The sequence below is a fragment of the Arvicola amphibius genome, chromosome 12 (genome assembly GCF_903992535.2).
Source record: "Arvicola amphibius chromosome 12, mArvAmp1.2, whole genome shotgun sequence".
NCBI lineage: Eukaryota > Metazoa > Chordata > Mammalia > Rodentia > Cricetidae > Arvicola > Arvicola amphibius.
The window spans coordinates 60,406,882-60,433,640 of NC_052058.2; the positions used below are offsets into that span (position 1 = coordinate 60,406,882).

At 40.6% G+C, this 26,759-nt stretch overlaps 2 protein-coding genes, 1 long non-coding RNA gene and 9 other non-coding genes across 16 annotated transcripts in view; 2 read left to right on the forward strand and 10 right to left on the reverse strand.

The window, feature by feature from the left end:
* Positions 1-670, forward strand: part of Dars2 (aspartyl-tRNA synthetase 2, mitochondrial) — a 28,397-nt gene extending 27,727 nt beyond the window's left edge. Inside the window, exon 17 of the mRNA XM_038350142.1 lies at positions 259-670. Within this exon, the coding sequence (XP_038206070.1) occupies positions 259-473 (215 nt within the window). The 3' untranslated portion in view covers positions 474-670. The remainder of the gene's footprint in view (positions 1-258) is intronic.
* A 2,127-nt stretch (positions 671-2,797) lies between these two features.
* LOC119827314 lies at positions 2,798-6,910 on the reverse strand. Of its 2 annotated transcripts, XR_005287637.2 has the most exons (12): positions 6,771-6,897; positions 6,120-6,166; positions 5,910-5,938; positions 5,678-5,715; positions 4,793-4,865; positions 4,577-4,606; positions 4,285-4,322; positions 4,047-4,127; positions 3,813-3,860; positions 3,299-3,320; positions 3,064-3,115; positions 2,798-2,890 (listed from the first exon to the last, which is right to left on the reverse strand). It is a non-coding gene; the product is annotated as an uncharacterized LOC119827314 (long non-coding RNA). The 2 variants fall into 2 exon arrangements; XR_005287638.2 differs by lacking the exon at positions 4,285-4,322 and having other exon boundaries at positions 6,771-6,910.
* LOC119799589 lies at positions 2,953-3,029 on the reverse strand. The gene has a single exon (XR_005282872.1). It is a non-coding gene; the product is annotated as a small nucleolar RNA SNORD81 (small nucleolar RNA).
* On the reverse strand, positions 3,182-3,259 carry LOC119799595. The gene has a single exon (XR_005282878.1). It is a non-coding gene; the product is annotated as a small nucleolar RNA SNORD47 (small nucleolar RNA).
* LOC119799598 lies at positions 3,650-3,731 on the reverse strand. The gene has a single exon (XR_005282881.1). It is a non-coding gene; the product is annotated as a small nucleolar RNA snR60/Z15/Z230/Z193/J17 (small nucleolar RNA).
* LOC119799590 lies at positions 3,925-4,005 on the reverse strand. The gene has a single exon (XR_005282873.1). It is a non-coding gene; the product is annotated as a small nucleolar RNA SNORD79 (small nucleolar RNA).
* Positions 4,397-4,465, reverse strand: LOC119799610. Its single transcript, XR_005282892.1, has one exon. It is a non-coding gene; the product is annotated as a small nucleolar RNA SNORD78 (small nucleolar RNA).
* On the reverse strand, positions 4,677-4,735 carry LOC119799597. The gene has a single exon (XR_005282880.1). It is a non-coding gene; the product is annotated as a small nucleolar RNA SNORD44 (small nucleolar RNA).
* On the reverse strand, positions 5,785-5,866 carry LOC119799586. Its single transcript, XR_005282869.1, has one exon. It is a non-coding gene; the product is annotated as a small nucleolar RNA SNORD24 (small nucleolar RNA).
* Positions 6,009-6,070, reverse strand: LOC119799613. The gene has a single exon (XR_005282895.1). It is a non-coding gene; the product is annotated as a small nucleolar RNA SNORD75 (small nucleolar RNA).
* Positions 6,467-6,546, reverse strand: LOC119799596. The gene has a single exon (XR_005282879.1). It is a non-coding gene; the product is annotated as a small nucleolar RNA SNORD74 (small nucleolar RNA).
* An 81-nt stretch (positions 6,911-6,991) lies between the features above and the next one.
* Zbtb37 (zinc finger and BTB domain containing 37) lies at positions 6,992-21,711 on the forward strand. Of its 4 annotated transcripts, none has more exons than XR_005287636.1 (5): positions 6,992-7,188; positions 7,643-7,838; positions 9,115-10,413; positions 12,084-12,183; positions 20,939-20,953. XR_005287636.1 is itself a non-coding variant. In XM_038348882.2 (5 exons), exons 3-5 carry the CDS (start codon positions 9,143-9,145, stop codon positions 21,422-21,424), a joined length of 1,515 nt encoding a protein of 504 aa, XP_038204810.1. In that variant the 5' UTR covers positions 6,993-7,188; positions 7,643-7,838; positions 9,112-9,142; the 3' UTR covers positions 21,425-21,711. The 4 variants fall into 4 exon arrangements, 3 of the variants coding, with proteins under 3 accessions (XP_038204810.1, XP_038204808.1, XP_038204809.1); XM_038348882.2 differs by having other exon boundaries at positions 6,993-7,188; positions 9,112-10,071; positions 20,939-21,711; XM_038348880.2 differs by having other exon boundaries at positions 6,994-7,188; positions 9,115-10,071; positions 20,939-21,711.
* Positions 21,712-26,759: the final 5,048 nt, after the last annotated feature.

The following is a 26,759-nucleotide window of genomic DNA, read 5'->3' on the forward strand; positions in this document are numbered from 1 at the left end:
GAAAAAAAAAAGCTCTCTACATCTTTTAAAGAAAGAACACTGGGCCAGGCATTAGTGGCACATGCCTTAAATCCCAGCACTGTGAAGGCAGGGGCAGGCAGATTTCTGTGAGTTCAGGGTCAGCCTGGACAACAGGGCAAGTCCAGGACTACATAGTAAAACTTCATCTCCAAAAAGGAGAGTAGAAAATATCAGGTTCTTCCCAAAAGTTAAGTTCTGTGCATTTCTCGTCTGTTAACTTTATATTTTATATCACAGGGCTAGACAGACTGCTGTGTCTTGTCACTGGAGCCCCAAGCATCAGAGATGTCATAGCCTTCCCCAAATCCTATCGAGGACATGACCTCATGAGCAGTGCCCCAGATTCTGTGCCTCCTGAAGAACTGAAACCTTACCACATCCAAGTCACATGGCCAGCAGACTCAGAAGAGGAGAATGCAGCAGCCACTCCTTCCAAAAACTTGAGCTCTTAAATTTTGTCTTCTTAGTTCCAGAGTGGAAGTAGTCATCATTGCTTCATAAGAAACAGAAGCTACCCAATTGTGATTTGTTAACATGTACCATTAGGACTTTCTGTGGAAGTTTTAATTGAAGCGTTGTAAAAACAGAAAACCTATTGGAATTTTTGTTTTGACAGTTTGTGTAGCTTTGAAATCTGTCCTGGAACTTGCTCTGTAGTCTAGGCTGTCCTCAAACTCACGCCTGCCTCACAAGTTCTGAATGCCACCACCACCCCGGCAAGTCTTCATGTTTTCTAGTGTTTTACATAACCCAGATAGATTATTTAGGTCAGTCATACAGAATATTTACCTCTGTAGACTACCAAATGATGTGAGGAGAGGGTTTAAATTCATCTAGCCTCACTAGAACCATATAAATTGAGCTTTATGGTGACCTTAGTATAATATACTGCGAAGTAGGCACAATAGAATTGGGAAAAAAATCTCAAAATTCTCTACAGTACTGTACCTTCAGCAAGTTAAATTCTTAAGCCTTTGTCACTTTCATATGTTAATGACACTTGTCCTGGCTATTTTACAGAACCTATGTTGCCTCAATCAGTTGAGAAATGACTTGGAATATTGTAAAGCAGGGCTGGAAACGCACAAGGCCACACCCCTTAACCCTTACCACTTTTAAAAAAGTGATACTCACTGCTAGGCATTCAAATGAGCTTACTGGGGCCTAGTCAAACCACCAGAGCAACTCAGTGGTAAACCACTTGTATAGAACACAACTTGTAGTTCAATCACCAGCATCATCCCATTATACAGTGCTCAGGATGTTGATGGAAGGACCAAAGAAAATGAGCACCTATTTGGCAACTAGTCCATCTTTTTGTTCCTACAAATTTAACAGGCTAAAATACTGGGATGCAACACTTCCCTATAGGGAAAGGTCACATTATGTGTTCTGTAAGAAACTGACCATAAAGCCCTTTTAGGGTCTGGAGATGGCTCCGGTTAAGAACACTGAGAGCCCCACATTGGAGCATCAGACTGAGCTCCCAAGGTCCTGATGTGCAGGAGGAAGAACATGAGAAAGTCAGAACCGTGAGGGATGCATTCACCCACTGAGACAGCGAGACAGAACAGATCACCAAGTCCAGTTGGAATGGGTCTGATGGAACATCCGACCAAACCGGACTCTGAAAGTGGCTGACGGTGGAGGCTGAGAAGCCAAGGACAATGGCGATGGGCTTGGTCTCAACAAGGACAGACTCTGTGTGTCAGTTTGGTTGCTCACCTTCCTGGACCTGGAGGGAGTTGGGAGGACCTTGGACTCAACATAGTGTAGGGAACCCTGATGGCTCTTTGGCCTGGAGAGGGAGGGGGGGGGGGTATGGGTTGAGGGGAGGGAAGGGGGAGGAGGGATAAAAAGTCTGCTCTTCCCAAGGTCCTGAGCTCAATTCCCAGCACCCAGAGGCTCACCATCTCCAACCATCTGGGGCCCTCTTCTGGCATGCAGGCATGTGTGCAGACAGCACTGCATACAAAAAAAATTTAGCACTTGTGAGACCAGCCTCATCTACACTGGGAATCCTAGGCTAAGGCAACACAATGAGTCTATTTCCAAAGAAACCAGTCAATCAAGATGGCACACTGGATAAAAGTGCTTGCCTTCAAATCTAGACCTGGTTTTTGTCCACTTAAATTACATGGTGAAAAAAAAGACTGGTCCTCCATCCACATGCAAACCTAACACGAGGGTCCAAAAATAGAGTTGACGTGGAATATTGCTAATCAGTGATGTAGTTCAGCTTTCGTGAGGCAAGTGATGGATGGGACAAATCATTCTAACACTGAAGGGACAAGGAGATCCCCAAAGCTTCCTGGTCAGTCTATCAAAGCAACTGGGGAGTTCCCAGCCCCCTCTCTGGTGGATTGGACTTCCCTCTTTGCTTTATCAAGTCCTGACTCCATCAGAACTCTGACAAAGCAGACAGGCTGATTGCAACTTAACAAAACCATTCCAATAGTTCCCAAACCAAATGCTTCCAGTAACTTGAGATAGTTAACCTGCGGTCCTCACACCTCTTTTCTAGTTGCTATCAACGGAATCCAGACCTTTTCAGTGCTAGCAACTCAAGCAGGCACCACTACCTGCCAACATGAAACCAAACACCTAAGCCAAGGCCCATAGTTTAGGAAAACTTTTTTTAAACAGAAGTTATGAGTCAGGACACTTTGTGCTTGCTTTAAAAGCTCATCCTGAGAAAGGCTTAGGAGCACAAGTAGACATAAACCCATGCCTGAACAGTCTTATTCCTGTTAGAGAACCAAACACACACTTTGTATTTAATTCCATTCCATTTATTGATAACTTTTTGAAGTTAACTATGATGGGAAAACAGCCTGAGGTATTATCTTCTGAGTCTCCATCCAGTAGCCTGCAACAGAGGTAACTGTTAGGCACATCTCCACATTTTCATTTAAATGGTAATTGTTAAGACAGAATATCAGATCCTTTACAGTCATCAAGTAATCAGTGAGAGAGTTCAAGTTGTGGTGAGATCATCACATATTCTGTAGTAGATTCATGGTTAACATCTTCATTTCTCACCTTTTAAATAGTGAGGTGAAATTGGCATCTGTCCACTTCTGCCATGGGAACCCTATTAAAAAAAACAAAACCTCATTTCTCTGGCTTAGACTACCTGTAGACTACACATTACTATAGTAACCTCAGAAATAAAATGGAACGGTTTTAAAGGTGATATCACTTTTTATCATTTGGCAGAATCATCGCATCACTGGTTACAGGCAATTATAATCTGTAAAAATCCAAGGTGACTTACCTTGAAATTGAGAATGAAGGACCTGTTTGAAGACAAGAAAAAAATTTCAGCCCAGGAGTGAGCCATTCAGTCCATTTTTCTATTCTTTGGGTATTGAGTTTGGACAGGGTCTAGATTAGCTCTCAATCATCTTGCCACCATTTTTGGTTGATTATTTTGCCACCATACTTAGAAAACTACACTGGCAATTAAAAAGCCTTGACAATTTATGAACTGGGATTGAGACCAAAGCCCAATGCCAAGGTTCCATGTGCCTGTGATTGTCCTTCAGCCTTACAACCACAAAAATCACACTTCTACTGTATACTAATACTTCAAATTTCACAAAAAAAATCTTTCAAACATTACAGCCAGATACATCAGATAGGAGCGAAAGACATAGGATTGTTCATCAGGTTATGTCTGCTGAACTATGTTATCATCACAGTATCGGCTTTCATTTAGAATTGTTCATTTAAAAAAAAACACTATCACGTCATTTCCATGTTTCATGAGCAAAGTAAAGTACACTTACCTTCACGTTAAAGCTTCCTGGTGCCTTCAGTCAAGCCATCCAAGACACCTGTAGAAATTAAACCCCGTTTATAAAAAGCCATTCACAACGTACACACACTAAAATTCCTCAGTACTGTTTCAGCTTAAGAATCAGTCTTCAATCTTAATCAGAGAGATTCCCATCTGTTTAACTTTATACATCACTAACAGTAGTATTGTTATTTCTAATTAGTCTACAAAAAATATTTCTTACCTTCATTTAAAAGGTTAACTTTTAAAAGCAAAGGCTGCTTCTCCAATGCACTCTTCTGGTATGTAGGCAGAGCATTCATACCTAAGAAAATACACATTCTTTTAAAAGGCCAAGTTGGAGCTGAAAAAATTAAGGCAACATATAGTACTGGTGAAGAAACACATGCATGTTCAAATTTACTGTTTAAATATTATATACAACCCTCATTAGCACAAGAGTCAATAAACTGGCTTCTTACCCATGCAAGCCATCCAAATGAAAACATGCAACCAGTAGCTAGAATTAAAAGGAAAAACTTCTTACAGATATGTTAAGCATTATTTAATTATCCTTAATTGCTTGTGCCAGGGCTCTTCAGTGTTAAGATGTGTTCTCTACAGGTTTTTTTCAGGTCAGACATTTGATCAACATCATTACAGAAACCCTGATTAGAGCACAGCAAACATCCATGAGACACTAAATGTTCGCTGTCTGATCTACAATCCTTGCATGCGTCTTTAAATTAGTAGTCACTGTTTCCCAATACTTACTTTGAAAAGTTGTCCAAGTAATTCCATCACCTAAGAAAAAAATCAATTTTAGTATGGTCAAAGGCAGAATTAGACGTGTGAAATGCTAACTAAGCCCATTATCAGATAGAGCTAATTAAGACCTTCATGTTAGTCAGCATTTGCTTGTCATCATGCAGGCTGAGTTCAAAGGACACTTAAAACATAGCAAGCAACATTTAAAACATACAACCATACCAAGCCATGTTTGCCCATTTATCTGCCATCTCCAATACTTTTCGCAGTTCATCTTGTTTTTCCATCATAGCACCTACAATTTAACAGGAAGAAATCTAGGTCAGTACAATCACCAGAAAAATGACACAAAATGGCGAATCTGATTTATTCTGCAACTATGCGCCACCACTCTGCTTATACTGAAACTCCCTTTGTAAGCTAGGCGGGCCTGAACGCAGACCATCCTGCTTCTGCCTTCCACATGCAGGTTAAAGTTATTACATGACTGAGCACTTTATAAGGCCCAGAGCCCTCCAAATGGGAGTTTTCCACCGACCATTCTGACACTGCATGAATAGCTATGTCGAGCTAACTCAAACCTCTTCAGACAGCTTTAGGCAACAGCAATCGCCTACTTGGCTTCAGGTATTTCTACAAGTACTCCACAATACTGTCTCTGCATCGGTTAGCTTGGGGGGAACCTTCCAGTTTCTGCTCAGGTGGGTGTGACAAGAGGCCTTTAATTCCCGCACTTGGAAGGTATAGGCATGGAGCTAAGCTCAAGGCCATCCTGGTCTATAGATCTAGTTTCAAGACTGTCTTCATCCCACACCCAGGGCAGCTAGCGAGTAAGGACTGACTTCACAGCACCTAATAAAGGGAAAGCCAGCTGTTGGTGGCAGCGCCAGTCTTTTGAAAGCATAACTGTAGCTAATGAGATAGTGAGTCTGAACAATTAAGAATGAGAACTGAGGTGCTGAGGTCTACCAATTTAACCTACACTTACTCTTAAGATGCAGGCAGATCTGAGAATTAGGGGCTAGTTCCAGGTCAGTTCCCTGTATTTGCCAACCTTTCCTTTGTGCTAACAGATGTCTTTCAATAGGACATAAAGAAGCTTCTTACTAGCACACCCATGGTTAATCCAGCTTCTCTCACAGTGCCTGGAAGGAAAACAGCCTAATGTAAAAATCTGTGAAGTCTGTAAGAAACCCCTTAGTCATTACCCTGTATGCCTCAGTTACAATTTTGGTGGTTTAAAGCTATCGTCATCCCACTGTCAAGAGTAGCAAATACAATGTCATCATTGTGGCACTGTTCCCTGAAAGGATTCTCAGGTGCACAATTCAGTACTTACCTCACTCTTCATCCAACTTTGCCGAAGAACTGTAAAAAAAAACATAGTAATATTAAGATTCCCCTTTCCAGCGTTTTCCTTTCCTTTTCTTCGAATTAAAGCCTCAGAACAGTGTTTTTCAGAAATCCCTTCTGTCCACTACTCTCATACCATCATGGGCTTTTAGGTTGATAGTGGTTTAAGACATTCACCCTACTACTCAATTCTTACCTGTCTGTATGATGCCAACGGTCCCAGACAGGTACACGGCAACATATCTAAAGAAAACATGCCAGTTTAGATGTGTTTTAGTTACACCAATTTTACACAAGTGTAAAGCTCACAAACTATTCTAAGTGGTACCGTGGAATACATCTTTCAGTATCTCAAATTTCTACCGCATACCTTGCCGAAGACTGCGCTTGCGGATTTCTTAAGTCTCTTACCAAATCCCACTTTGAGCCGGTTGTTCGCTAAAGGCTTTAACCTTGTGATCTTTACAATCAGATAGCATTGAAGTGCGTTCCTTAACCGCACAATAAAGTCACTACAAAAGGCCTCGAGAGATTACTCAGCATGGTCCCCCATCAGAGTTGTTGGTATTCATCAACAAGGTCAGTTGTCCCTACCAACATAATCTTCATCACAGCGAGAACACAGATGCCAAGTCTTCTATGGAGATTTTCCGTAAAAGAGCAAAAAAAAATAAAAAAGCTAAAAGTACTATTTTGGTTCGCGCATGCACGCAAAGCCAAGTTCCCCTCAGCTTCAGCACCTTACAAGCGCATTACTGTCCGCGAAATCCCGCCAATTTGCTGTGGCTCCAACCGCAGAACATGCAAGGCCTGTGCCGACACCACCCATGCACACGATAAACATTACCTGCTCCAAGTTAGCTGCGAGCTCCGAAAGACCGATATGGCGGCTGAGTCCAGTATTTAAGCTCTCCTTGACGTCACGACGCACGGCCGTCCGCAGCATGCGTCCACAGGAGTCCCTCCCAGACCCTCAGACTCCTCCTCAAGCCCCACCTCCTTCCCGCCCTCCAGTCCTCCCGCTGGCCCCGCCCTACAAGGCCCGGAGGGCGGAGTCCCCGCGATCACATCAGCCCGGCCCCTGCCTCCCTGAGGAGTCAGGGTTGAGGGGAGGGGGCTCCCGTCAGGAAAGCGCTGGGGGAGGGGCGGCGTGAGGGTGACTGATTTCCTTCCGGCACGCCGCCCGCTCCGGAGTGGGGGGGGGCGGGGGGTTTCACTTCCGGGACGGTGTTCCGGCCCATTCCGGCCCATTTCCACCCCCGGAGGTAGGTGCTGCTCCTTGACTGGGCTCGGTCCCCGCACCCCCGCCCCGTTAGCCTACACCGGACGCTCCTCGGCCGCGTCTCGGCTGCAGCCCGCTCCCGGGGCGTTCGGCTGCTCCGCCCCACCTCCCCCTCCAAGCACTCGGCGACCTTTCCCCCCCCCCCTGGCTCGGGGCTGCTGAGCTCGCGGGCCCGCCCCCTGCCAGCCCCTCCCTCAGGACCCCGCGGCGGGGACACACCCAGACACACCCCCACCGCGGCCGGGGCTGCACCGGGTCCCGGGGCGCCGCCCCCTTCCCCCTGCACCTGAGCTCCCGCTCCTCCGCTAGCTCCTTCTGCTCTCTTTTCCCGGGTTCTGTGCCATCTCCCCGCTTTTCCCGTGCTCTTTGACTCACACGGAAGCCTCTCCGGTACCTGACTGGCCAACCCCAAGCGTTCCCGATTCTCCCTTTTACAGCTCTCGCCCCTCCAGGGCCGACGCTAGAGAAAGACTTTACTCCAGGGGCTTCTTCCTCACTGGGGAATTGCTGGAAAGAGCAAACAAAAAGGCGCTGGTGTAGGCTCCAAAATAAACATCTGAATTCGTGATGGCATCGACAGAGGCTCTTAATGGATTAAAAGTTTCAAAACAAACAATAACGCTTTGGAAAAAGGTCAGATTGGCTAAAGTTGCTTCTTGAAAGCGGTGTTTGCACTTCCCTGTTTACTCATTAAGTGTGTTGTCAATGCGGGGTGATAATGTGAGTCTGTTAGGACCACTTCCTGGTGTGTTGTGTAGTCTCATAAATTTAGAGGTAGATTGGATGCACAGCGAGCCAAAATCATTGTGATATCCCCGAGCTACCCTCAACTGAGACCGTTTGATGCACTTGCAGTCAGTGTAAAATTTTATGCTTTATCCTCGTCAGCTGTGGAAAACCAACTTCCTGAATTAAAGTAATATTACCACTTTGGAATTCCCAACTTCAAGTTTGTTGGATAAAGAAAGATTTACCTAGTTTTTGCCTAGCCTGGCATGGGGGTGGCACACTTTTTTAATCTCAGCAAAGGCAGTCAGATCTCTGATTTAGAGAGCAGCCTGATCTATCTGCATAGTGAGTTTCCAGAAATAGTCCGTCTCAAATAAATGCCAGCTGTGGTGTCTTAATCTCAGCACTCGGGAGGCAGAGGCACGTAGGTCTCTGAGTTCCATATGCAGAACAGGTTCCGGGACAGCCGGGGCTAGCTACATAGAGAAACCCTGTCTTGAAAAAAAAAAGTGATAACACTGACCATTCACATAGGAAATTAGTCCCTTAAACAGCCTGTGCCACATGTAAATTATAATCAACCTGCATATAATTACATTTATTTTAAAATTTATTTCCTCTAGAAAAAGATAATGGATTTTTGTATTCTGTCTGAAATTCTTCTGTTTGATAGCCCTCCTTGATAAACTCCTTTCTTGACATTATATAGCTTATTAAGTCTGGTTGTAGCTTATGTTTTTAGCAGTCTAGCAATCACTTTTTGTTGTTGTTTTGATTGTATTTTACTGTGAAGTCTGTAACACCTCTTGCCAGGCTTAGCAGCTCACACTAATCCTAGCACTGGAGGTGGGATCAGGAGAGTCACAAGTTTGAGGGCTGCCTTAGAATGAGACCTTGTTTCTAACAAAACAAAATACCTGCTGGCAATTCCATTACTGCATCCAAGCATCATGAGGAAGGTACCTCTTCGTACATGGAGATTTCAATTTTTCTTCTGAGACAAGTTTTCATTTATGTAGCCAAGACTCAAGATTCCCCTGCCTCAGTGCACCAGTGTTAAAATTATATATGCGTACCTGGCACTCCTGGCCAGGAGATTTTACATTTTTAGGGATGTTTAAACTAGAAAGCACAAAGGGAGTAAAGATGGTGCTAAGAATATGGTTTGCTCTCTCAGCAGGGTTGAATGTCTGCCTGTACTTCCAGGCATGACCATGGAGAAAAGTGGGAACATACAATTGGAGATCCCTGACTTCAGCAACTCTGTTCTGAGCCATCTCAACCAGCTGCGAATGCAAGGCCGTCTCTGTGATATCGTGGTCAACGTGCAAGGACAAGCTTTTCGGGCTCACAAAGTAGTTCTGGCTGCCAGCTCTCCTTATTTCCGGGATCACATGTCCTTGAATGAAATGAGTACTGTGTCCATTTCTGTCATCAAGAACCCTACTGTTTTTGAACAGCTCCTTTCTTTCTGTTACACAGGACGGATATGCCTGCAACTAGCAGATATTATCAGCTACCTCACAGCTGCTAGTTTTCTGCAGATGCAGCATATTATAGACAAATGTACACAGATCCTAGAGGGCATTCATTTCAAAATTAATGTGGCTGAGGTTGAAGCAGAATTAAGTCAAACAAGGACAAAGCACCCAGAGAGACCTCCAGAGTCTCACAGGGTTACACCACCTCTAAACCGCTCACTTAGCCCACGACATAATGCTACAAAGGGAAACTGGAGAGGACAGGTCAGTGCTGTGCTGGATATCAGAGAGCTTAGTCCCCCTGAGGAGTCCACCAGTCCTCAGATAATTGAGCAGAGTTCTGATGTAGAGAGCCGGGAGCCCATTCTTCGAATCAACAGAGCAGGACAGTGGTATGTGGAAACAGGAATAGCAGACCAAGGGGCGCGGAGCAGTGATGAAGTTAGGGTTCTTGGAGCAGTGCACATCAAAACTGAAAATCTGGAAGAGTGGCTTGGGCCCGAGAATCAGCCTTCTGGAGAAGATGGAAGTAGTGCAGAAGAAGTCACAGCCATGGTGATTGACACCACAGGCCATGGTTCTATAGGACAGGAAAGTTACACTTTAGGGTCTTCAGGAACCAAGGTAGCTCGGCCAACCAGCAGTGAAGTTGACAGGTAAGTTTTGCTTTCCTATTTAAAACTATTGTGTAAACATAATTAAATGAGCCTTCTGTGTTACAGAGAGCATTTTTCTTACCTGATGTTCCTATTCAACTTACTTTGGGAGACTGGAAATATGTCAGAAGACTTGCATTATTTTCTCAAAGCAGGAAGCTCCTGGTTCTGAAGTTCATGATGTTATGAGAACTGTGGTAAAATCAGCTTCTACCATGAATCAGATAGCATCTGCAGCCACTCTAGGATCAGTTATTGCCAGGGCTCTCTGGATTCTAGGCAAGGAGCCGATTGTCAGAAGGTGCCTAGTAACGTTGTCCTTTCTCTATAGAGCACACACAGGTAGGTAACCTTGGGGAGTTTTACTTTCCTTATAGCACTGTGTGTTATTTCCATTTGCCCTTACCTACCAAATTAGAGTCTGGTGCTATCAGTGATTGTTCTTTTTCAGATTAGAATAATATAGTACAGTAAAAGCTTTTTGAATTTTTTCAAGTGTCATCTCACCTAGTGATGTTTCCCTTAGAATCGCTACTGCTCTAGGCCTGAGTGTCCTCCCCCCCCCCCCACCACCACCACCCCCCCCCCCCCGTGCTGCCATGGCCCATGGCCGTCACTGTTTTCTTCCTAATGTACCAAATCTTAGAACATTTCCTTTTGATGGAAAAAGCAGTCTTTCATCTAGTCAATTGGAAGAAAAATGTTATTAGTTTAGATTGGTAACTTTTTATGTTCTTTTTTTCACTTTTTTATTGAGAAAATATTTCTGTAGCTCAGGTTTTTCTGAAATTCAGGGTAGTCCTCTTGCCTCAGCCTCCTCAGTTCTGGGATTACTGGCATGAGCTACCATATTTGGATTTTGTTGCTGTTGTTGATTGTGTTTTGTTTTTGAGATAGGTTTTTTTCTTGTGTGTGTAGCCCTGATTGTCCTCGAGCTCACTGTGCAGACCAGGCTGTCCTGGAACACAGATAATCCACCTGCCTCTGCCTTCCGAATTTTGGAATTAAAGGTGTGTACCACCACCACCCAGCTTTGAGACAGAGTCTCACTCCATAGCTCAAGATGGTCTATAGCTTAATATGTAGCCTAGGCTAGCCTCAAACTCATGCATTCTTCCTACCTTATGCATCCAGGCCTAGATTACAGGATAATCTATTCTTGAAACAGATTGAAATGGGTAAAGGCACTTAGAGCCTGATCATCTGAGTTCAGTCCCTGGAGCCCACATGGTAGAAGGAAAGAACGGACTCTAATAAGTTGCTGTCTGACCTCTACACATATGCTGGCACATATATGCTTCATAAACAAATAAATTTGAAATTGATCTTCGGAGCAATTAAAACCAACTAAATCATTTCTTTGGTTTATAACTAATGTAGACATTTAGTAGGAGATTTTAGCCACATAGATGGTCTTGATTTGAGTATTTCCCATTATGTGACCTTAATAGTCTAAATATTCTTGAACACAGAATATATATTCATCCCCGGTGTTAGAAACTGTTGTCCTATATTAGAACTATATCAGAAGTTGGAAAAAAAAAGCTTTAGTCTATATGAACTATGAGTAGATTACCATAAGAGAAGAAAGAGCCAAAACCCCAATAGTTAACATAAAAGAACTGAAGTTGTGTCAGGCATAATGGAACATGCCTGGAATCCTAGCACTTGGGGTGTTGAACCAGAAGGATTGCTATAAATTCAGGACAACTTTGGAGCCTCTATAATGAGTACCAGACCCCCAAAGGCTTCATAACAGAACCATAGCTCATAGAAGCAAAACAAAATGACGACTGAGTTTCATACATGTTTTTATTCCCTTTAAAGTGCTTACTAGGGTAGAAAGCTTGTATTTAGTCTTATCTTCACCTTCTGTATGATCTGTTTGTCACTTTGAAAATATTTCTGTGTGATTTAGTCCCATTCCTCAGCTATAAGATAGAGGAGAAACAGCATTCAAGTTCTTTGGCACTACTTGTCTATTGGTCCCCTTTATGCTCCTTTTCCAACAGATTTAGTCCCTCCGGCAGTGTTGTTTCCATGACAGAAAGATACAGAGCCAGAAGTGAGTCTCCTGGGAGAGTGGATGAGCCTAAGCAACTTAGCTCCCAGGTATGTAGTTTTGGACTTAGGGTTGCTGTGTTGGTGGAAGAACTTGTCACTGAGTAAACAGAACATAATGAATAAGAAAGGTGTAGGACAAACAACAGTGGCCCTGTTAAATACTGGATTTGATATATATTAGTCTTTTCTTAATCTTACTTGTATCATGCTAGAATTAGGATTTGAGATGTAGAAAGAAAAAAAAATAACTGTGGGGGTGGAATAATGGCTCAGCAGTTAAAGATACTTACCGCTCTTGCTGAAAATCCTAGTTTGATTCCCAGTACACAAGCATCTCTAACTCCAGTTCCAGTGCCTTCTTCCTCTTACCTCTGCAGACACCAGGCACATTTATGTTCGTGTGTGTGTGTGCGTGTAGGCAAAGCACTTCTACACAAAAATAAGTATTTTAAATGTGGAATTTTTTTCCTGATTGTAGATATACCTATAAACCTGAGAGTAAAATTAATTCCTTAACCTTATACCTTTGGGTCATTTAGAACTTAGATTAAAAATAATTTGATTTAGGCTATGTAGGGAATATATATGGGTATATAGTTGTTAGTCTATATAATATTTATTTTGTACATATAAGTAAATTGCTTATGCATTTTTATGTATTCTTTTGTATGAATGTATCTTCTTATGTATTTGCATCCTGAATCTTCTATCTTACTACAAAGTTCTAAAGGCTAGATGTGGTGGTGCACAGTTCTAATCCCAGCACTTGGGAAATAGAGGAGGCAGAATTGCTGCAAATTTGAGGCCAGCCTAAGCTGCTTTTAATAAGTTCCAGGCCAGTCAGTGCTATAGAGTAAAACCCCATCCTTAAAAACACAAAGACTCATGAAAATGATGTTTTCTGTATTCTTCCCAACTCTCCTTAGCTATTGAAGTGATTGGTTGACATTTTTGTTTGTCTTTTACAGACATTTAATACTGAGAATTGATTTTTTTCAAAGCTGTAACAACATAGAACGCAATAAATTAGATACTTTAGTCCGTAAAAAGGAAAACAAGTAGGTTAAGATTGCCTAACTTCAGATAGATCTCTGTGAGTTCGAGGCCAGCCTGGGCTACAAAGTGAGTTCCAGGACAGGCTCTAAAGCTACACAAAGAAACCCTGACTTGGGAGAAAAAAAAAGATTGTTTAACTTTTAGGAGGCAGAGGAAAGTCAACCTCTATGAGTTCGAGGGCAGCCTAGTCTATAGAGCAAGTTCCAGGACAGGCTTCAAAGCTTCACAGAGAAACCCGGTCTCGAAAAACTTTAAAAAAAAAAAAAAAAAAAAAAAGGTTGCCTACCTTGCAGACATGACAGCACTGGGGAGCAGAGGCAGGTGGATGGATCTCTGTCATTTAGAAGCCAACCTGGTCTACATAGCAAATTCCAAACCAACCAGGACTAGATGGTAAGACCCTATCTTTAACAACAACAACAAAAAAAGATAGCTTATTTAACCTCCATTACAATTTCTTGTTATCTAAGCCACTGGAGATATTTTTTTGTGTATGATGGTATGGTACTGGCAGTAAGGTATTGTTACACTCTGAATTTTTTAGTTTGGGGGTTTTTGTTGTTGTTATTAGTGGTGGTAGTGATGTTTTGAGGCAGGGTTTCCATAACCCAGGCTGACCTCAAACATAATCCTCCTGACTTTGCCTCTCTGGACTTGGATTTCAGATGTATGCCAATATACTGCATTATTTTTTAGTTTTGAGTGGTAGAAAAATGTTAAGAGCTAAGTGGAAAAGTAATAAGAATGCTTTTTCTCCCCATCTCTCAAATCTTATATAATAGCATGCAGAGGTAACTAGTTATGCAAATAGTTGCAGTGATTAGGGCAGATATTAACAGCCTTATAGACTAATCATACAAATGTCCTAAAAGAATACAAGTACTTACAGGCATTTACAAGACTTAGTGTCCACATAATGCAAGTACAGTTAAACAGATGTGTATTCGTGTGTGAAGGTACTTGTGCATAGAGTGATGCACACATATATATGTGGAGGTTAGAAGTAAACCTCAGACGTTGCACCTTTTACCTTGATTTTTCTTGAAAGGGTCTCTAACTGGCCTCAGACTCAAAGGCTCTGCTAGGCTAGCTATCCAGGGATCCCTGTTTGTCTCTTTATTCCTGGGGCTGGAATTAAAAACTCGTGCTGCCACACCCAGCTTTTTTACATAGGTTCTGAGGATTGAATTTACTCATAATGTTTGCATGACATGTAAGTACTTTACTAACTGAACCATCTCCCAGCTGTGGATTTTTTTCTTCTAACTAAGCAGATTTTAAATGCAGTTTCCATCTTCCCTTTTCTTCCTCTTCCTTAAGAAAAAGATTTATTTTTAATTATCTGTATCTATGTGTAGTTTTGTACACATGAGTACAAGTGCTTATAGAAGCCAGAAGAGAGCCTTGGTGCCTGGAGTGGTTTGAATGAGAATGGCCCCCTTAGGTGCATATAATTGACTGCTTAGTTCCCGGTTGTGGATTAGGAGGTGTTGCCTTGGAGGAGAGGTGTTACCAAGGGTAGGCTTTGAGGTTTTAAAAGTCCACACCTGGCCATCTGGCTCTCTGCCTCCTATGTAAGGGTTGGATCAGATGTGAACTCTCAGCCACTACTACAGCACCATGCCTGTTATAATCCCACCTATGATAATCGACTACCCCTCTGAAATTGTAAGCAAGCCCCCAATTAAATGTTTTATTGTATATACTGCCTTGGCAATAGTGTTTCGTCAGAGCAATAGTAACCCTAAGACACCTCCAGGAGTTCAAGAGATTGTGAATGCTGGGAATAGAACTCAGGACCTCTGGAAGAACAACAAATGCTTTTTTAACTACTGAGCAATATGTCTAGCTCCATCCTTCCCTATTTTGAGATAGGAAACTATGTTGCCCGGGCTGTTCTTAAACTCTGGGTTAAAAATCTGCCTGCCTTAGTTTCTCCAAATAACTGGGGCTGCTGTTATACATTACTCTGTCAGGATTTAAATGTTTTTGAGTTTTGCCTCAGCCTCCCAAATGCTGGAATTAACAAAAATACAACACCATCATGGCCTAAATGTAGTTTTCTGTAGCACAAACCTAATTGGTCCTAATAATAAAAACCTGGAGTCAGATATTAGGGGATGGAAGCGAAAGATACAGCCACTAGTTCTTAACTCTGCAAAATCCTCAGATGGAAATGGGTATCCTGTCTCAGACTAAATCCTGAGCTCTTGTCTCCTCCTGCTTTATATTCCTCTCTCCACCTAGCCATATCACTTTCTGTTCCTACCTTCTTAGTGCTAGGATTAAAGGTGTGAGCCACCATCGCTTGGCTCTGTTTGTCTTTTAGACTGATTCAGTCTTATGTAGCCCAGGGTGGCCTGAACTCACAGAGATCTATATATCTCTGTCTCCGAGCGCTGGGATTAAAGGTATGTGCCACTATTGCCTGGCCTCTACGGCTAACGAGTGTGGCTAGCTCCGCACTCTGATCTTCAGAAAAGCTATGTTTGTTAAAAACACAAGCAATATTTCGCCACAGTTTTCAATTGTGATTAGGATAGAAATAAAATTGGAGTACATAAGGGTGTTTACCTGACTAAAACAAAAGAGATAGTCTATAAAGAAATAGAATGTAAATAGTACTACATAATGCTAGTACAGTGGCTCCCTCAGGTAAGGCCAAAACTGGGTGCTGTAAACTGTCCTCTAACCTCCATACACATCACATACATTCTCTCTCCCTCCCTCCCTCCCTTCTTCCCGCTCTCTCTCTCTCTCCCTCTCTCCCCCTCTCCCTCTCTCTCTCCCTCTCTCCCCCTCTCTCCCTCTCTCTCTCCCTCTCCCCCTCTCTCTCTCCCTCTCTCCCTCCATCCCTCTCTCTCTCTCCCCCTCTTTCTCCCTCTTTCTCTCTCTCTCTCCCTCTCCCTCCCTCCCTCTCTCCCCCTTCTCACTATAAATAGATTTAATCTTAGAATTTTTTTTAAAAATTGTATAGCTGGGGGACAGTGCCCAAGGAGTCTGTCTGATATTGTAGGTGTTGAGAACTGAACATAGGTTTTCTAGAAGAACAGCAAATACTGTTAGCCACCAAGCCATCTCTCCCTAATAAATGTAATATTTAAAAAAAATACTATCTAGAAATGATTCAAAGGATAAAATACATCTATACAATTTAATATATAAGGAGATTTATTATGGTAAATCCACTTACCAGTTATTTCCCTATGCTACAGAAGACCAAAGCAGAGCAAAGATTTATATTTGCTTTTGGGGGGGAGGGGTGTGGGTGGGTGGGTGGTGGTGGTGGTGGATATGCACATGTGCATGCCACAAAACATATCAGGACAGCTTGCAGGAGTTGGTTCTCTTCCATCATGTGGGCCACTGGGAATCAGCTTAGATTGTCAGGCAGAAAGGCCCTTGACCTGCTAAGATATCTCAACTGGCCAACTTACATTATTATGAACAACAACAACAACAACAAAAGAAAACTGATGTATTGAAAATCCTGGAGCAACTGGGCAATGGTGGCACACATGTTTAATCCCAGCAGTTGAAAGGTAGTTTTACCTAACATGTATTAGGTTCTGGATTTGATCTTAAAAAAAAAAAAAAAACAACTGGGACCAGCAAGATGGGTCAGCTGGTAAAAGCCCTTGCTGCCAATCCTGATGGCCTGAATTCCATCCCCAGCACCCACATGACAGAAGGAGAAAATAGACTCCCCCAAGTTGTCTTCTGACTTCTGTGCACATAGTTCATGAACAGACATACAAAGAAATAAATGCAATAAAAGATTTCTAACTCATTGATAGACTAGACTCTGACTATAAAGGGTGAATCTGGAACAGATACCAAAGTTTTCTTAAAAACATTTTTTTTTCTACCATTGGAAAGTTACCACTACCACTTGGCTAATTATCCATGTAAGTTACAGTCTTTCCAGCTCAGCTGTCCCACTAATCAGCATTTGCTGTTTATTTTGACTTGTAGACTTCTCAGTGCATACTATAACTACATCAGATTCTCTCTGTCTTTAGTCTGAGATTCCTCATTCTTGTGAATCTACTGAAAGTCCCACTCCAAAGATCTCCTAAATGTTTTCTGATCCTTTTTTTCTTAAACAACTATTATAGCATTTCACACACTGCATTATTTTTCCTTTTTTTTTTCTTGATGGAGGCAAGCGCTCTACACCAAAGAAAATCCCTAGCCTCTTACCTTTTCCTGATTCTCTACTAATTCATATAAATTATTTCTTTCCTGTTTGATTTTGTGTTAGTTATCACTGTTTATTGAACTAAAGTGCTCAAGTGTATTAGTTCATTCAATGCTCAACACAGCCTCTGCAGGAAATGATTAAGAAAACTAAGGATAATAAATGGAACTCAAATTTGAACCCAGGGCACTCTTAACTGTTGTGTGATGTAATGCTTTCAGATTTTTCCAAAGTACCTGAGTTTGATAATATAATACCACCCACACAGGAGACTAAGCAGGAAGATATCTTGAGCTAGGAATGTTTGAGGCTATCCCGGTAAATACATTGAGATTCTGTTGCTAAAATAAGGTTTTGTTTTTTGAGATCAAGTCTCACACATAGTCCTGACTGACCTTGAATTTCTGGTAATCTAACTGTGTCTACCTCAGTGCTGGAATTACAGATTACAAGTATGAGCCATCATGTCTTTTATGGTTCTTAAAAATATATCTCAAGGTACTATTAGCAATTTTTAATCTCAACCTATAAAGTTAGAGCAACATTTGATGACCTTTTTATGAATGGAAAAAACAACCCCAGAGAAATTCCTGTGTTTTGTCCTTGGTCACTTAGGATTATTAGTAAGATTCTTCCTATTCTTTCTATGAGTTCTATTTTGATGGCCCAGGGAAATTAATAAAAATTCTTTGTGAAACAACTCAAAAGCTAGATGCTACAGATCATAGTCTGTTCTCTTCATGGGGAAGTTGAGGTAGGAAGATTGCCAAAAGTTTAAGACCAGCCTGGGCTACATAGTGAGACCCTGTCAAAAAAACCAAAAAAAAAAACAAAAACAAAAAACCATCAACTTTGATTTTATGTACTGATTTCTAGATCTGCTGAGGAGCTGCCTCCTTTGGAAATGCTGAAAAGCCCGGTCAGGCTAGCATGTGAGAAAGAGACAAAAGATTGCTTTTAGGAACTAAAGCTTATGGAATTGTTAACTAGTTGAATCTTTCTCTAGTTAATACAATATTTTCTTTGCATTAATACCTTGGATTCTGTTCAAAATTGTAATTATTTCCTGCATGATTTTGTTTAAGAAAATTGACTGTAGCCGGGCAGTGGTGGCGCACGCCTTTAATCCCAGCACTCGGGAGGCAGAGAGGCAGGTGGATCTCTGTGAGTTCGAGGCCAGCCTGGTCTACAAGAGCTAGTTCCAGGACAGGCTCTAAAGCTGCAGAGAAACCCTGTCTCAAAAAAACAAACAAAAAAAAAAAAAAAAGAAAGAAAATTGACTGTAATGACTTTAGTAGTCAACAGCCCCCCACCCAGAAAAATTAGTAATTTCTGAATAGTAGTATTTAATATAGAATTTTGAGCTAAAGGTGTTTATCTCTCTAAAACTTTTTTTTTTTTTTTTTTTGGTTTTTTGAGACAGGGTTTCTTCTGTAGCTTTTGGAGACTGTCCCGGAACTAGCTCTAGCTCTTGTAGCCCAGGTTGGCCTCGAACTCACAAAGTGGGTTCTGCCTCCCGAGTGCTGGGATTAAAGGCATGCGCCACCACTTCCCGGCTTCTAAAACATATTTTAAGATTTATTTTTATTGGTTTATTTACTTATTTATTAGATAGAGTTGACTATGTAGTCCTGGCTGGCCTCAAACTCAAAAGAGTCCTACCAGTCTCTGCCTTTCAAGTTTTGGGATTAAAGACATGCACCACCATGCCCTGCTTTATTATTTTTTTAAATTATGCTTATTTCTGTGGTTGGGGGCTATGTGCAGATGCCTGTAGAAGCCAGAAGCTTCAGATGCCCCTGGATCTGGAGCTGCAGACAGTTGTAAGCCACCAGACATGGGAGCTAGGAACCAAACTTTGATCCTCTGCAAGAGTTATGTACACTCTTAAAAACTAAGCCATTTTTCCAGACCCCAATCTAAAATTTCATAAGTTACTTGTTTAAAAGAATATATTCTTGGCCAGGCGATGTTGGTGTACATCTTTAATCCCAACCCTTGGGAGACAGAAAAAAGTGGATTTCTGTGAGTTCAAGGCCAGCCTGGTCTACAGAACAAGTTCCAGGTCAGGCTCCACAGCTAGGTAGAGAAACCCTATCTCAAAAAACAAAACAAATAAACAAAGAATATGTTCTTATCCTTCCAGCTTTCAGATGGGAAAACACCATGTCTTCAGCCAATTTAGTCTGAAATCACTTAAAGCTTTTTAGTTTTTAGGAGGCCAGAGAGATAACTCAGTGGTTAAGAGCACTGACTGCTCTTCCAGAGGACTCAGATTCTATTTTTAGCATCCGCAAGGTACTCACAACTGTTTGTGACTCCAGTTCTGGGGGACCTGACACCCACTTCTGGTCTCCAAGAGCATCATTCACACATGGTGCATAGACATACATGCAGGCAAAACACATAAAATAAAAATAAACATAAAATAAAAAATATAAAGAAATGATTTTTAGTTTATAGCATGATAATGATGTGCTGATATTACATTATTGCATATATTTTATAAAGGTAGATAACTGCTGGTTAACATAGTAATGATAGTATCATAAGGGAAATTTGATTGTATTTGCCTTTATATACTCCATTCTTTCATGTATAGTAGACATATAAGCACATTTGAATTTTTGTTTAAATTAATTAAAAGCAATTGAAATTTTTCCTCAGTTGCATTAGACATGACAAATGCTAATAGCCATTTGGTTACTACATTGAGTAGTTCAAATTATAGAACATTTCCATCACAGAAAGTTTTATATACTCTGTGGTTGATTGTCTAGAATATAGTTGTAAGGATAGACTCAAAGGATGGTATTATGGGCTCATATTTTCCTATTACTGTAAAATAGTATTAAAGAAGAAGTTTTCAGTTTGACTTTGGTTTTAGTTTTTGAGACATGTCTCATGTAGTTCAGGCTGATCTTCAACTCCCTATGTAACCAAAAATAAACTTGAATTCCTAATTCTAATGTTTCTACCTCTCAAGTGTAGCAGAGGCTTAATAAGCATGCAATTCATCAGCCAGAACTTTGTGTTGCTTGTTCTTTATTGTTTTTTCCTTAAAATTTATTTATTTTCACTTTATTTGCATTGGTGTTTTGCCTGCATTGGTGTATGTCTGTGTGAGGGTATCAGATCTTGGAGTTACAGCAGCTGTTAGCTGCTGTTTGGGTGCTATTGGGTGCTGGGAATTGAACCCTGGTCCTCAGGAAGAGCAGTCAGTGCTCCCAACTACTAGCCATCTCTCCAGCCCCTCTGTTCTTTTTACAACAATAAAAGAATACTCTCAGAATTCTTCTTAAATTATTATGTTAATATATTTACTTTTTTGGTAATGAGTTACCCTCTTGGCTCTCCATTACAAATAAGTGTGTTTGGGCTAGGAATGTAATGAGCATTTGCCTAGCTTGCACAAAGTCCTACATTCTAGTCCTTACACCACACAGACACACAAATGTATATATCTTAGTAACAAGAATAGGTAGATTGGGTTGCTTTTAACATGCTTAATGTTATATAATATTAGCTTATTTTCTTCTGTCACAGGTAGAAGAGTCAGCAATGATGGGAGTTAGCGGCTATGTGGAGTATCTCCGAGAACAGGAGGTATCTGAGCGTTGGTTCCGGTATAATCCCCGCCTCACCTGCATCTACTGTGCCAAATCTTTCAACCAAAAGGGAAGTCTGGACCGCCACATGCGTCTGCATATGGGAATAACACCCTTTGTCTGCCGCATGTGTGGAAAAAAGTATACCCGGAAAGATCAGCTGGAATATCACATCCGCAAGCACACAGGCAACAAGCCCTTTCACTGTCATGTTTGTGGCAAAAGTTTCCCCTTCCAGGCCATCTTGAATCAACACTTTCGAAAAAACCACCCTGGCTGTATACCCCTGGAAGGGCCTCATAGCATTTCTCCTGAAACAACTGTCACATCCCGGCAAGCTGAGGAAGGGTCACCTTCTCAAGAAGAAATGGTTGCTCCTGGGGAATCTGCCCAGGGCTCAGTGTCTACTACTGGGCCAGATTGAAACATTGAGGGGGAAGGGGCAGACCCTCTTCCCCTCTGGGCGGTAAGCAGCCTATATCAAAATCATGGGCTGGTACTTAGATTGACAAAATGCCACATCGCTTGACTAGAAGATGTTCCCATGGTGTTGCCAAATTAGAGGATCAACATGCAGAAAGAACGAAAGGCTCTTCTCCTCTTTCCCACCTCACTCACACTTTGGAAAATAATCAAGCAAATCAGCTTCTAATTCAGGGATCAACAGCCTTGGTTTGTTAACTTTATAAGAAAAAAATGTTTTTAACTAAACTGATCAGTGAATGGTCATTTATCTACCCGTCATGATTGAACACTGTACTTAGGTTCATATCATCTTGATGGGTGAATACTAGATCTAAAAAACAATCAAAAAAAAAAAAAAAAAACAACAACAACAACAGGAGCTTTGGCCAACGGAAGCAGCCTATCAGAAGTGGGAAAGGTAGTCACACCAGTGAGAAAGAGGAATCTTTCCTTCCTCTTCCCTGCCAGAGCATGCATTTCCGTATTTTAAGAAAAAAAAAAGTGAATACTGGTGGTTCTTGTTATTCTAAAAGGTTAGACTGTCTTTGCCCTGGGGAGGCATCTAATACTTGGTCTTGTTGTTTTGGCTATCTACTAGCAAGCATCATCACCTGAAGCTCGTTAGGTAGGTAGAAGTAAAGTGAGAAGCCAAGCGTTTTCAGTGGACGCTTACACATCTGGGAGCTTGAGGAGGAGGAGCAGGGAAGAAAGTGTTCTTACTTACGTTTGCAAGTACTATACATCGCAGAGCTGAACTGCAACTTTCTGATTGGTGTTTGTAAACCATAACACTTGCATGCCTCCTTGGGTGTTACAAAAATGTTTCTAGTTATGAGTTATCCTGTTAGGCTGACTACCAAAATTCCTCTTCAGCTCCTAGTTTCCTATAACAGCAATATTGTACATCAGAAACGTCACTTTTCAGTCAAATGAGCCTGGATTGTATTTTTAAATCCACAGGTCTCCACATTTGATAACTTTTATATGAAGTTTTTAAACGTTTTTTTCCACAATATTGTAGTTGAAGAGAGATTCAACACCGTTGTTCTTATTGCAACCACAGTTTCATTCCCTTCTACGTGTTTTGTACTTTATATTTTCAGTCCAATGAAGAACCTCACTTAAATCTATGTCTTGGTTTTGCAAGTCTATATATAATTCATAAACCAATTAGCAAATTGCTGGTAACTCTTAAGAGTTTTTTTTTTTAAATAATACACTACAGGGCACTTCACTTACAAGACAATATCTTGCACAATCATGTTGCAATAAATGATCAAGGGATCAATTTTTAGCAGGTGTGGTTACATAATCATTCCTAAGATTTTTTTAAAACATCAAGGGACTATTTTAGTGATTTTGAGTTTTTCTGAGATTCTTAACCCAGCTCTGAAAGAATTTACCAAACACATAGAGCTTTATATGCCCTGTCTTGCATGCAGAGAGAGGAGCAGGAATGTTAGACAGTACAGGCAAAAAGATGCCAGAAGTCTACAGTGCAAGTAGAAGTCTCTAGTTTCTTCTGAGTGGTTTTTAAAGAATATTTAAAGGTGTAATGGTTTAAGTAATTGTTTTGGTACAGGGATATGGATGATTCTAAGAGATTTGGGAGAGGGGTTGGTCCTGCCTGCACTAGTGAGCCATTTATGACAATGTGAAGTTTGTGCTCCTTGTGAGCACCTTGGGTATGGAAAAGTGGAGAAAATGCATTGTTGGTGATAAACTGGAATGCAAAGGGTAGCTTTAAGCAATCTGATAATTGTATATACTGTATCACTAGAGAAAGGTTTTCTCTTGTGGAAAAAGAAAAGAAATTCATCTTAAAAGGAGTATTCCAATAGAAGAGCCTGCCCTCAAAAACAGCACGGAGGAGTTGTGTCTTATTGTTGATCATCATAGTCAGGCTTCTTGCTACTTAGTTAGACAACAGCATGATAGAGTAAAAACTGTCTCGTAGAGTTACCTTAGGGATTGCTATGCTCTGTGGCATAAAAACATAGAGTTGAAGTTCTCGGAAACATTTTAGCTTATACTCAAGACTTTCAGTGGACAGGCGTTGTCATTACTGAACAGGCAGGTACCTGGGAAGTACAAAAAATGCTGCTTTAGATTATTTTTTTTAAACCAGCCAAAAATATTTTACATCTACCCTACTTTTGAAAAGTTAAGCGTATGCTAAAAAGTTGTTTTTTGCATTGTTAACTTTTTAGGCTATATATGAGAAAATAGAGCTTTTAACTATCACCAAATTATAAAGGTTCAGGTGCAGTAATTTTGTAAAGAGAAACTCCATCAAGTTCAGCCACTAACATCTTTGAATGGATAGAGACTGTTGAGATGTCAGGCATGTTTGGCAGGTTCCCTTCTGTTTTCATTCTTTTCTAATAGGTTCTCATTATATTGATACTGTGAATAGAGTGCTTCTGGTCCTAAGACCACATCAGCACAATCTTCTTTGCTAGTCTCTCCTCTAATTGGCCTAGCCAGAGCCATGAAATTCATGAGACTTGTAGCCAGGCTACCTTTGAAACAAAGTTTTCAAAAATAACATGTTTTATTTAGAAGTGGTACCTAATTCAAATATCCAGGATTCTTATCCAGATTCACTGTGAGATCGCCCTACTTCTTTGCTAGCATCACTGTCGGGTCATAAGTAGAATGCTATATATATATATATATTATATATATATATTATATATATATTATATATATATATTAATGAATATTGGTATGCACAAGGAGTATGCTCATTAAGGGTGTACTAAATGGGCTTTAGCTGATGCTGAAACTTACTACCAAATCTTGACTTGCACATGTCACCTTGTGAGGGGAACTGCATTAGCAATGAGAGCTAAATCAGTAGATAACTTAATGCCATGGAATTGCAGTATCAGGACTATTATCATTGAGGGGCACCAGCAGAGAAGCTATCCAGTATTGTCATCAAAAGCAGAGAGTTGGTCACATGTGTTTCTGTTTTTACTCTAAATAGACTTTGTATTCTCTCTAAATTCTGATACTGATATAAACTGTTGCGTTCACATGGCAGTAACACTGTATTTACTCAGAAAGGCTCTTCCTAATGAATTCTTCTCTTTTTACACAGAACCATAATTACCTCTAAGCTAAGTTGAATTTTATTTTATATAAATTCCAAGCAACTTCATAGTTGGGGGGATCTTGTGTTGTTTTTAGTATTTGAGACAGGGTCTTTGCTATGTAGCCCCTTGCTGTCATGGTCCTCACTAGATAGCTCAGCAGGGCCTTGAGCTCAACCTCGTAAGTACTGAGATTATAGGCATGTGCCACCACGCCTGGCCCCCATTCCATTTTGTTTTACTAAAGAACTAAATCTAATTTGGACTACATAAAACTGAATTAGTTTGTAAAAGACAAAAAAGAAAGAAAGCAGTTAAGAAAAGTTTTCTTGTATGTTTGCCTTTTTTTCCGTTTCCAGTTCCCTTGACGTCAGTGAAACAAAGATGGTATGAGAGTAAACGGAGACTGTCCCTGCCTCTTCATAGTGGGAATCCAGCTTTAGTTGGGACTGTCTGGTGGACGAGTGATGTCTAAAACTTCATTTGTAATAACTGAGTAGTCCTTTGTCCACAAAATAGCTTTGCACAGCCTTACTTTTTAATGCATACTAGTTGTTTCTTTTAACTGGCACAATTATTTCTTGTTTAACAAGAAGGTCTAATTTAAAGAAATAGAAGCAGTGGAAAATGGAAAAGGACTTTTTTCTTCTTGTTCTTTTGGTTTTCAAGACAGGGTTTCTCTGTGTAGTTCTTGCTGTCTTGGAACTTGCTCTGTAAACCAGGTTGGCCTCACACTCTGCCTTTTCTGGGACTAAAGGCATTTGCTATTATTGCCTGGCAAGGAAAGACTTCCCAATGTAGTAGAAAACCTCTTAATGAGAAGGAGTTGATATCCTATACGTAAGCAGGCATAATTTACTTTTCTCTTCCAAGTATGTTCTTTTTCTTATTTGTGCACTTATTTATTCAAGGAATATTCAGTGAATCATTATTGAGCAGTCTTTGGAAATGGAGCTTTTTACATGAGGCCACAATGGAAAAGAACTTAAAATACTAAAATATTTTCATCCCTGAGTTAGGAAAGAAACAGCAAGCTATTGCCAGGTAAATCACTGACTTTGAGAGTAGTCCTCAGCAAAGCAGATCCCTAGGGTTTATGGGTTAAATCATGGTTCAGCAAACCATGGCCCTAAAATCAAATATGAAGAAAATTATACCCTAACACCTATTTGTTTAGCTATTGTTTATGGTTTCTTTGTACTATGATGATAAAGTTGAGTACTTGGCCAACAAAACCTGAAAATACTGTGTCTGGAAGGTGTCAAAGGTTTGCCATCTTCAGTTTACTTTTGTAAGGTTGACTCTAAATTATTACTCCTAATATTTCACCGTTAGCATAGTGCGATTGAGGCCTTAACTTCATAATCACATCTGCATTGGATACTTGAGAAGAGTGTGTCATCTTTCCTAGATCCCCATAAATCCTCTTGCTTTTTCTTCTGCTTGATTCCCAGTCCAGAAAGGAAAAGTAGAATGGGTTATAAGCCAAAAAGAAGCTGGATTATGATTTGCCCTTGCCTGAAAGGTATAAGTATATTAAGTTTAGCATAGTAGTTGTTTATAACAAAACATCTCCTTATAAGAAAAATTCCCACTTATAACAGTGTGGAGTTAAATGGGTACCCTATTCAAAAAGTTCATGCTTTTGTAAGTTTTGCCATTTCTGATCTTGCTTAAACTGATTTGCATAATAGTGGCATAAATGAACTTAACCTCTTAGGATTAAAGAGTAATTTCTGTTATGGATAGTTATTACTGGTTGTGGTGACTCTTGCCTGTATTCTATCACTTAGGAAGGAAGGTGAAGGTAAGGCTCAGGAGTTCAGAGTTATCCTTGACTACAGAAAGTTTGAGGGTAGCCAAGGCTATGTGAGACTGTCTCAAAAAAACAAAACAAAAGATGTTTTGATTCTTATCAGATGTACTGTTTTTCTAGATTAGATACCTGTATTTTTCCCTTCATTTTAATCTTCTTAGGTAAATTCACTCTGTCCTCATTTAGACTAAAAAAAAAAAAAAAAACTCAAATCTTTTTCTTTTGGATGTTTTAAAGCATAGTAAAATGTCAAGATTTCAAATATTTCTTAGGCTCATTCTTATATAACTGCTATTGTCTAATTTGTTAAAATACATGTTGGACTATTACATATTTACTTAGGGAAGATTCATTCTTAGTGTTACACAAGGTGTGGAGAA